Source organism: Prosopis cineraria, unplaced genomic scaffold, assembly GCF_029017545.1.
Source record: "Prosopis cineraria cultivar Desert tree isolate PC_DT_omini unplaced genomic scaffold, ASM2901754v1 PC12, whole genome shotgun sequence".
NCBI classification, from domain to species: Eukaryota; Viridiplantae; Streptophyta; class Magnoliopsida; order Fabales; family Fabaceae; genus Prosopis; species Prosopis cineraria.
In genome coordinates, this window is record NW_026555343.1 from 33965396 (window position 1) to 33975953 (window position 10558).

At 36.5% G+C, this 10558-nt stretch overlaps 2 protein-coding genes across 2 annotated transcripts; one reads left to right on the top strand and one right to left on the bottom strand.

The window, feature by feature from the left end:
- The first annotated feature begins 3669 nt into the window (after positions 1-3669).
- LOC129288815 (uncharacterized) lies at positions 3670-5709 on the top strand. Its single transcript, XM_054925575.1, has 6 exons — positions 3670-3848; positions 3949-3975; positions 4111-4173; positions 5002-5080; positions 5187-5232; positions 5330-5709. Exons 1-6 carry the CDS (start codon positions 3807-3809, stop codon positions 5337-5339), a joined length of 267 nt encoding a protein of 88 aa, XP_054781550.1. The 5' UTR covers positions 3670-3806; the 3' UTR covers positions 5340-5709.
- A 1369-nt stretch (positions 5710-7078) lies between these two features.
- LOC129288814 (D-3-phosphoglycerate dehydrogenase 2, chloroplastic-like) lies at positions 7079-10154 on the bottom strand. The gene is made up of 5 exons (XM_054925574.1): positions 9446-10154; positions 8514-8890; positions 8257-8367; positions 8050-8145; positions 7079-7966 (listed from the first exon to the last, which is right to left on the bottom strand). The coding sequence occupies exons 1-5, from the start codon at positions 10074-10076 to the stop codon at positions 7292-7294; spliced, it is 1890 nt and encodes a 629-aa protein (XP_054781549.1). The 5' UTR covers positions 10077-10154; the 3' UTR covers positions 7079-7291.
- Between the last annotated feature and the right edge of the window lie 404 nt (positions 10155-10558).

Below are 10558 nucleotides of genomic sequence, written 5' to 3' on the forward strand. Positions count from 1 at the left end.
AATATAGTAAACTGAGAATTTATTATTTGTTAGGAAAGATATTCACATTTAATACTCAACTATACATCAAACAAAATTATCTCTAATAAGAAAATACTTATAAATAATAAAAAAATCAATTACTATAATGTGATTTATGTTTAAACAATATCTTTGTAAAAAGTAAATTTAACCTATTAAAAAATGATATATAATTTAAAAATAGTTTTAGATATATAATAATTTAAAACTACTCTCACAAAATGACGAACCAAAATTTAAATTTGTATTAGAAGATGCATCCATATTTAATACTTAATTGTGATTGTCTTAAATAAAAAATCTATAAGTAAAAAAAATAATTAAAAAGTATATCAACTTTTCATGATATACTCCTCTCTCTCTCTCTCTCTCTCTCTATATATATATATCTATTTGTCAAATAAAACTTTTAAAAAGTTTTCGGTATGAAAAAGTAATTTTTAAAAAAGAGATGAAGAATATTTTTTTAAAAAAATGGGATAGACATATTTACTTTTTTTTTATAAAAATATTTTTTTATTCACTTCTACTCAAACGCAATCTCACAAGCCAAAACAAAATAGTTTCAGGATGTGTTAGAATTTTAATTAGATATAATTAATTATAAAAAATTAATCAACATAATAAATTTTAATTAAAATTGATTATGTTATAACATGATGTGTTTAGATCATATTTTCTAAAATTAATTTTGATTAAATTAAAGATATTTGGGTGATTTAATCAAAATTAATTTCAGAGATACAAATTACTATAAAGGGCATTTTTTTAAAAATGTAAATAATGATAAAATTGTATATAATATTATTAAATTTGTTGAACTCTATTTAATAAATAAAATGTGTTAATGTTAATTTCAATAATAATAATAATATAAATTTTGTGAATTTATTGACTAAACAATATATGCAAAATAAAATGTAGTTTGACCCATCAATAATCAATAATAATATGAAAGCTGGTGAGATACTCGAAACCCTCCACCCTTCAGGGATGCGACACGGTGGTAGATTGCAACACCCACTCCCATGACACTCATCATAATAAGTATATTTTTTATTAAAAAAAAAAAAACAACAACGACAAAGGACAAGCAACTATAGATGGGAGACGAGCATATCAGAGTAGAGAGACAAGACAACAGACTCGTTGATACAATCAGATTGAAGAAGAGAGACAGCAAACTTGCTGATATGAGCAAATCAGAGCAGATTGGACAACAACAGAGATAGTTGGAGGATGATAGAGAGATGAGAGGAGATCTGAAACTCACCAAAGATGGGAGAGGTAGGTCGGTGCTAGAGATGCATGGGAGGATGATGATGTGCAGCTAGCTAGAATGCAGTTAAAGCTCAAAGGATATTTGAAATTTGCTAGAGGGGTGTGCCTAGGAGGTAAAATTTTTGACAACTGACAAAGGAAACTCATGTTGAAATCGATTCCAATAAGCCATTCTTTTCAGCTTATAACAAAACATGGTTCTAGTACAAATAATCGATTATATGAAAATGGGAGAGTTTGGGTGATTTTTTATCAAAACCATGGTTTTGGTTTATATAATCGAATCTGGCACCTGCCCAAACCGGCACTCAACTGCAAGCAGTGTTGGGCAGGGGATAAATGACTTTTTCAACTCACGCTAATCCAAATTTAAAGGACCTTCGTGCAGATGGGAATCTTGAGCTAATTAAGAAGATTATTACCTTGATCAATCAAATCTGGTAGGCTGGAAATCATGCAATTCATAACAAAGGAAATATCACTCCAGACAAGGTTATCCATGCCTTCCGCGAGAAAATTTTGTTTAACAACACAACAAGGAACAATCAGGACCCACAACATAGAAGGCAAGACGATAGACAAATTACTATTCTCTCACCATGGAACCCGACAATCGTCCAACAGGGTTGGACTCTGTGGATGGAGAAGAGAAAATTTTTGGGAAGAAATACTTGGTTCTGTTTGGTCAGATGACGTGGCTCCCTGATTAAAACCTTTCCCAATCCTCAAAGCTATAAGCACAATAATCGCGCAGAGTTAAGCGTCCTCTTAAGAGCAGTTCTGAGCTGGATTAAAGGAGTTGTGGAAGATTGGAATATGCAAAATTTACCGATTGGAATTATTGGTTATAGAAAGAAAGTACTTGGAAGGAACACGCAAGGGGTCAGTAAAACGAACGGAGATATAATACATGAGGATATTTCGCGACTCCTTTCGATTTTCTCTAAAGTGTATTTTCTAGCCTATGATGCTCTTTCTTACTTGAACTTTTCCTTCTCTCCTGGTTTGCCTTTTTTGGGACCTTAATTAGTGTAATTTTTTTACTGTGTTAAATATTGTAATGAATTCCAAAAAAAACAAAAGAAGGGGGAAAAAAAATTCAAACTAGCTTTTTTTTTTTTAATGGGTTGATGAAACTCAAACTAGCTTTAACTTCTCTAACTGAGATTGGGAGCTCCAAAAGATCAAACCAAACAGTGTCTTTGTTTTTTTTTTTAAATATTTAATCTTTTAATTAATGCTATGTTTGGTAGGTTTGAATCTGAAATATGAAAACAAAAACAGAAATGGAATCCATGTCAAAACATATTTGGTATGATATAATCATGATTCTTTAGAATCCTGATTCTGACAAATTTCTCAGAATCCGATTTCATCTCAAAAGTTATGGAATTTGATTCTGTGTAACTTTCCATCTTCTCTCTCTTCCATCTCTCCATCTTACCCTTGCCTCCCTTCCTCTTCTTCTTTTTCATGGACTTGATGCGTGCTGGAGCAACGGCATTAGCAGTTGGCTTGCAACAAGTGATAGAGGAGCACCTGCAGGAGGAGTTGTTGGCATACGTGTGGGAGGAGATTTGGCATGCATTCTCGCCGTGCATTCTTATCGATAATGAAGGACCCATCATCGTTCATGCATTCTCGTCATCGATAAAGTGCCCATCACCTCTCTCTCTCTCTCTCTATCTCTCTCTCTCTCTCTGTGTGAGCGTTCTTGGTCTGGCGATGACGATGAAGAACTGAGCAGCGATGCAACAGTCATCACTGTCACCTTACTCTAAAGACATCATCATCTGCATTGATCTCCTCCTCTCTTTTTCTTTGGTCTTCATCTTCTTATTCAGTCAGGTGTCGTCGGAAAAGAAGAAGAAAGCAGTGACGATGAATCATGAGAAGGCAGCGACAGACTGTAGGAGGGGGTCCTTTCGGAGAAGAAGAAGAAGAAGAAGGGGAGGGAGTCCTTGCCGGCACAGTGACGGACGGTGGCAAGGATGCTCATCAGGTGAGGAGGAGGAGGAGGCAGTGACGTGATGCAGAAGGAGAGGAATGGCCGAATGAGACTGTTGGGCTGATGGAGATAATTTTTTTTTAAATTTTAAAAAGAGCACTTTGGTCTTTTCTTATTTTAAGTACTTATATTTTATTAAAATTATATCAAGATTCCATCATCATACCAAACACACTTTTAAATCTAATTCTATTTCAATTTCAATTTCAATTCTGATTTTAATTCTAATTCTGATTCTATCAAAAATTCTTTTATCATACCATATATGGCCTAAGTTTTTACAGAGGGGAAAAAGTAAGTTAATTTGAGCACATTTTTAAATAAAATAATAATAATAATTTGAGCGCAAAGCCATTCACTCCGTTTCTCGCTGGTTAGGGTTTTTGCTTGGCTTTTGTCGAGTTGAGAGCCAGTCGTGCCGGAGAGTTTCAACTTTTTCGCTCCCAAAAAACTCTCTTTTACCTTCTCAGCGCCGAAACCAGCAGCAACATCAACCATGGCTAGCACTAAGGTCCAGAGGATTATGACCCAACCCATCGTAAGTTCATTTTCTCTTTTTCTTCTGTTTACTAAATTGTCTCAATTCTTGTTTCTCATTCACCGCTAATTTCCTCTTTTTTTATTTCCCCTTTCTTCAGAATCTGATTTTCAGGTTTCTTCAAAGTGTAAGTGAAATTCCGATTTCTATTTCTCGTTTGTGCTTTGGCCTGAGGTTTTCTGTGTGTTTGAGATTCCCTACCTGCTTAAGTGAGAAATTTTGTGTAAATTGTTTTTTTTTTTTGTGATTTTCTGTGTCGCAGAAAGCTCGCATTCAAATTTGGCTTTTTGAGCAGAAAGATTTGCGAATTGAAGGGCGTATAATTGTAAGTTCGCCTTTATTATTATGCTATTGTATGCGATGTTCACAATTTGAAACCTGTTACTCCGCGTTAGCATATTTTCTAAGGATTACTTGGTTTCTGTTTCTTTGTGATAATATGTTCTGATTTTCCTTCTGAAGCTTTATTTGTCTGTCAAATTGGAAATATAAAAACTGGTTCCTTTTCTGGGGTTTGAATATGATTCATGGGAACGAAATTGTACCCCGGCTGAGTCCAGATTCTGAGTTTGTTTTATTTTACGCTTGCAACAGTAGGCTGCTTCCACTAACAGATGTTGCAAACACCAGAATGCAGGGGTTTTGTTTTATCCTCATAATCTGCATATTTTTCTACTAATCCAACCCTCAATTCAAAGCCTTTAAACTGTCTTGGAGGTTTCAGTGTGTTTGCTGTGGTTTATAAAATTGTTGACCTTAGCTTGGAGATCACTAGACATCTTTCACACCACCCAGAAATTAAATTTCTTCATGGGGTACAATTAGGGATGTAGATTTTGCATGTGTTCTTTTTGTTGCTGCAGCTGCTGGGAAAATAATTCAAGCAATTTCGAATCATCCTTTTATAAATGCCCACACTTTTGCAACGCCCTGCTTCAGCACTCACTATTAGCTCTTTAACTATCAAAATTTGATTTTGGGTGATTTCTTGGCCTAACTGATTTTTCTCTATGTTGTAACTTCATTCGTGTGAGCATATCATGTGTTTGTTGGACTGTTACTGTGTCCTAAACCTAATAAATGTTGAAAAACATGGCTATTCATTATCTTTGATTGAAGGCCAAATAAGTTTTAGTTTCCATTTGCTGATCAGGGGTTTGACGAATACATGAACTTGGTTCTGGACGATGCTGAAGAAGTGAACGTTAAGAAGAAGAGCAGAAAATCCCTAGGTGAGTTGTGAGACAGTGGGACGTGGTTCTGTTTTTTCATGTCATGGATTTTTCTTAATGGTTTCATCTTTTTCCTTGTAATGATTTTATGAATTGAAACTTACAGGTAGGATTTTATTAAAAGGGGACAACATAACTCTGATGATGAACACGTAAGCAATGCTCTCTCTTTCCTGCTTGCACATTTGTGTGTTGATGGCTACTGAGCTAACTAGTTTTCTACTGATTCCTTGTATTGTCTTTGTTCAGGGGAAAATGATGAGGGAGCAGCACTGTGAATCACGTTATGGGGTGTCTATTTTTGGAGGTCAACCAAAGAGATGCCTTTGAAACCTAGCCTTTGATATATTTGATGATGTTAGCATCTCGGTAGAAGAATTATGTGTTAAATCAAACTTCTGCTTTTTGTAAACCCTAGTTTGTTTCCTAGTTCATAATGCTTATCTAATTTCCAGTGGATACTCCTGCACCTCTTGTTTTTTGTTTTGGTTTTCCCCAGATGATGCAAAGGGGAAATCTCATCAAGACACTTGGTACTTGCAACAGATATTGAAGTTCTGTAAAAAAAAAAAATTTAATGTCACTTGGTGTTTGGGTACCGCATTCAAGCACCAAAAGTCCTTTTAAAATATGTGCTTTTACCGAACAAATGTTTGGTTTAAATGTAACTATTACAATATGGTAAGGCATGATCTACATTTTGGAGCAGTTAAGCATATGTCCTAGAGGGGACCTGCAACTCTAGGGCAAGGTAAAGCTAGTGTAAAAAAGATTTTTTTTTTTTGGCCAAATAGTGTAAAAAAGATTTCGTTCAAATTAAAAACACCTTAACTGTAAATTTGTTACACAAAAGTGTTTTAAAAAAATGAAAAAAATGTACTTAGAAAAAATGATATAGACATGTCAATGTCTTTCATTTCATCTTTAGAAAATAATTTCACTGTCCGAATGTTATAAAATGTTCGACTTGGCAAGATTTATTTTTCCGTAGATCATTTCCAAGTTCGAAAAATGACATCATAGGAGCTGATATATGTTGCCTCCGAGAATCTGCCTGGATGAGCATTCGGCAGTTCAAGTGGTTATCATAAGGTCAATACAAGAATCTATGATGTCATTAATATGCTGAACAGATAGGGAGCTACATTGTGCAAGGGTCTTCATTCTAATGATGTCTTCTCTGATTGCTTTAACAAATATCGTATCATCAGCACATTTATGTCGCAACATTTGACTCCAACCCCTGTGAAATCGAAGTCTAATGCTCGTATGAAAAATTGTTTTTTAAAAAGCAATATATATATATATATATATAAAGAAAATGAGATAGATGCATTTCTCTTTTTTTTTAAAAAAAAAAAAAAACACTATCAAACATGCTCTAAGTTATAAGCTCTTGCTTGGTAGATCATTATTGACAAGACATTAGCACCGGTAGCTAATTAAAAGACTGGAGAAAGAGAATAATTTTATTGGAGCCCTAGGCTTGGCCAGGAACAATTATGTCAATCATTTCACCATTCACAATTATTTGATATGAAACCACAGTCATGCATTATGATAATCTTATTTGCCGGGGTGAGAATCCCATATATTGCGTAAAAATTCCGGAACACTTCATCATTAGCTTTTGCTATATTCACTTTGACAGCACAACAACCCAACATTTCAACAGCTAATGGGCTTATAGTCGTTGAAAGATTCTGCCCTCTCACACATGGGAATAAGATGATAAACAATTTTTGAGTCATCTTTAATAAATAGCTTTTGTTATAATTATCCATCACCATAGCAATAATATCATCTTGTAAACATATTCCGGTACGCTTGAAAAAATTTAGCATTGTACTCCTGGTATCTCACCCTTTTTGTTGATAAATCTTTGCCTTTCTTTTTTTGTTTTTTTAAACGATTACCATGCAATCATTTTCTTTCACGAGCTATATAATTCAATGGCAAGTTTCTTGGCAGCATTACTTGGCAAATGAATATATGCAATTAGAATCTGAAACTTTTCACTGAGCATTAAAAATAGCGCAACTTACAAGACAAAACAACAACGATCATTTAAAAAAGAGAGAAAAACATTGAAAGGGGCTGTTTGTGGTTCAGCAAGCTTTATTCCCAGCTCATACAACCAGACACCTTACGATACATAATGCTTTCTCTACCACTCTAAAGAACCTTGCGTCCTGAACCTTGTTGTATGAACTATAGATTAAGGAAGACGAACTCTTCAATGGCAGACACAGACCCTATCTTGTTAAGAGTCTCAGTGTTTGGTTCTTCGTCAACACAAATAGCCATAATGGCCTTCTTCCCCCTTGAAGTTCTTCCCACACTCATGAAGCTCACATTCACATTCTGATCACCCAGTATGTTCCCAACTTGGCCAATCATGCCAGGTTGATCAACCTGGCGACACAATATTAAGTTCCCCTCTAAGCTCACATCCACATCAAATAATCCAACCTTTATGAGATGAGGCACCCCAGATTTCACTTTCCCCTCAATGCTTATCACTCCATTGGTCTCAGATACAGCACTTGCAAGCTTCGACTCCACGTTTGATATCAGTACCTGAATTGAGTCCACTGGGACCTCTGGAGATGAATTAACCACCACCCTTTCCTCACTGATGCGAAGACCCTTCTGCTTTGCTATGAAATCTGCATTTACAAGGTTAATGATCGAGTCTGATATTGGTTCGATGATGCCTTTTGTGATCATCGCTCGCAGAAGCCTTGTGTCCAAGTTATCTGGATCTCTGGCGGATCGATAAACCACCTTCACAGATTTAATTCCACTTCCTCCAGACACCAATTGCACAGCTAGCCTGCCTAGTTTCTTGGCTAGCTCAACAAAAGGAGCCAGTTCAGTCATCACCTGATGACAAAGAGCCCATGTTTAACTTGCTTCAATAATATAGTAATACTAAGTCATAAGCTGTGATCAATCACATTGTTTACCTCAGGAGCAACCAAGGGAGCATTAACAGCAGTTGCAGAAAGTTCTCCTTTCAATGCTCCAAGTACAGCTTCTGCTACTTCAATGGCTACACCCTCCTGGGGGGCCGGAATTTGATGCAGATAACTTGGTCAACCTTAAAGAAGAGAATTTTGAAAGAGGAAGCTGAAGGCAAAATACTGTAAGTCAGAAGGTAAACTAAGACAAACCTGTGCCTCTTTCGTGCTAGCTCCAAGATGAGGCGTGACAGTGACATTCTCATGTTGAATCAACTTACTGTCTGGGGATGGAGGCTCCTCAGTGAAGACATCAAGTGCAGCCTACTCCACATCATATCAATATATATAATAACAAAAATTTATGACATGACACAGTTCACGACCCAGACACCATATGATACACACAGGAAAAGAATGAAGCGAACAGGTGAAACAAACAAACAAAAGGTTGTTCACTTTCATCATACCTGAGCGACAATTCCACTGTCAAGGGCTCTGACTAATGCATCTTCATCTATAACTCCACCTCTAGCGACATTGATGACGCGGACTCCCTTCTTCATATTGGAGAAAGTATGGTCATTAAAGATCTTGTTAGTGGTGGGGGTGAGAGGCATGTGGAGGGAGATAAAATCTGCAGTGGTTATGGCCTGCTCAAACGATACCAGATCAACCCCAATTGCTCTGGCTCTGTCTGCTGGAGCATATGGGTCATGAGCGATCACGTTCATACCCAAACCCTTTGCACGCCTAGCCACTTCAGATCCTACTTTTCCAAACCCCATTATTGCTATGGTCTTCCCCACCAGTGAAACCCCAACATATTTGCTTCTTTCCCATTTGCCTGTAAAGTTTTTGCATCTTGTCATCATCCTCTATCAATATATCTCTATGTATATGTATAGTTTGAATAGGAAGATTTTGAAGCATAATTATTTTCGCCTTTTCCGGCCAGGTTTTTAGTCTCTTGGTCTTTTGCGGCAATGAATTTACCAAAAATTGAGCTACAAAGACGATACGGAGACTTTTCACTTTCTAGTTTCATTTCCTCATCAGTTAAGGTAAAGAATTTTTTATCAACAGCTAAGTCATAGAATGGGATCTTGCCGAATTTCAAATACTTACACAAAGTTTTATTGTGAAATTCAACATACCCATTGATAGATCCACAAATGATAAATTGGCAATATAATGGTCAAATCTAATTATCGCAGCCTTTGATTCCCCCCAAAAATGCAAACAAGTTCAGAACTATATATGTATCATTCTGTTCTGTGTTTTCTCTTCTATTTTTAGGTTCTTTTATTTATTTACTCTTTTCTTCAGTGGCAAAAAGAGAATAGGCTTGCTTCTTTAACGAAGTCAACGACGAAAACATAACCCAAAATCGATTTCTTACCAGCTTTCATGGAGGCGTCAGCCTGAGCAACATTTCTTGCCATGGCAGTGAGCAGAGCGATCCCATGCTCTGCCGCAGCAATAGTATTTGCCGTCGGCGCATTAACGACGAGACACCCAAACTCCGTCGCAGCTTGCAGATCCACATTATCAATCCCCACTCCAGCTCTACCCACAACCTTCAACTTCCCCTTCGCAGCCTCAAACACCTGCCTCGTCACCTTTGTGCCGCTCCGAACAATCAAAGCATCAAAGGATGCGATCTTGGAGCAGAGCTCTTCCAGCGAGAGGTTGTAAGAACATTCAACGCGCCCAAACTCTCTCAATACTTGAAGGCCAGAGTCTCCGAGCTTCTCAGAGACCAAGATCGTGGGTTTGGGACCTAAGGAGGAAGATTCAAGATCGACGTTAGGGGTTAAGACAGAGGACTTCGAAGGGTCAAGCGTCCTCAAAACATTGTTGACAAGGAGAGAGAAGCGTCGAGAATGGCGAGAGAGCTTGAGGGAAGTGGTGGGTATGGAGGAAGCAGAGGTGTTGTAGAGGAAGGAAAGAGCAGAGGATTTTGAGTTCGACTGTGAAGAAGAAGAAGAGAAGAAGGTGGGTTTGGCAAAAGAAGCAGAGAAGGAAGCCATGGAAGAGAGAGGGGGAGAGAGAGAATTCAGTTATTTTGAGGAATGTGCTTCAATGAGAGAGGGTCTCACATTTTTTTGGAGGAACAGGAGCCTTAAAAATGGAAGCAGGAAGCAGAGCAAGCAGACAATTCAAGAATTCAACTCTTCCTCTCACTTTCATTAATTGTGATACATTGGTAAAAAAACAAACATAAATTGTACTATTATTTTTTTTACCAATAATAAATTGTGTTATTGGGATTGCGAAATTTTAATAAATTATGTCCTCTTTTACCAAGCTTGAGGATTGGTAAAAATAATATAATAAATTATTGAGTATTTTCTGAGAGATATCATAAATAATAATATTAAGTGTTTTGTGTTTTTAGAAGCAATCAATGAATTTTTTCAAATATGCCGTTAATGGACTTTTGAAATTAATAAGATTTTTGTATTTATTGGTAAAAAGTTATCCTTATATGAAGGTTGCGACACAGAAATGG

Excerpts from the sequence above, each read along its gene's own strand:
- LOC129288815 (XM_054925575.1), top strand. The coding sequence starts at position 3,807 with ATGGCTAGCACTAAGGTCCAGAGGATTATGACCCAACCCATC. Across the intron at positions 3,976-4,110 it reads TTTTCAGGTTTCTTCAAAGT|AAAGCTCGCATTCAAATTTG; the intron begins GTAAGTGAAATT and ends TCTGTGTCGCAG. Across the intron at positions 5,081-5,186 it reads GAAGAGCAGAAAATCCCTAG|GTAGGATTTTATTAAAAGGG; the intron begins GTGAGTTGTGAG and ends TGAAACTTACAG.
- LOC129288814 (XM_054925574.1), bottom strand. The coding sequence starts at position 10,076 with ATGGCTTCCTTCTCTGCTTCTTTTGCCAAACCCACCTTCTTCTCTTCT. Across the intron at positions 8,368-8,513 it reads ACAGTGGAATTGTCGCTCAG|GCTGCACTTGATGTCTTCAC; the intron begins GTATGATGAAAG and ends GATGTGGAGTAG. Across the intron at positions 8,146-8,256 it reads CTAGCACGAAAGAGGCACAG|GAGGGTGTAGCCATTGAAGT; the intron begins GTTTGTCTTAGT and ends CCGGCCCCCCAG.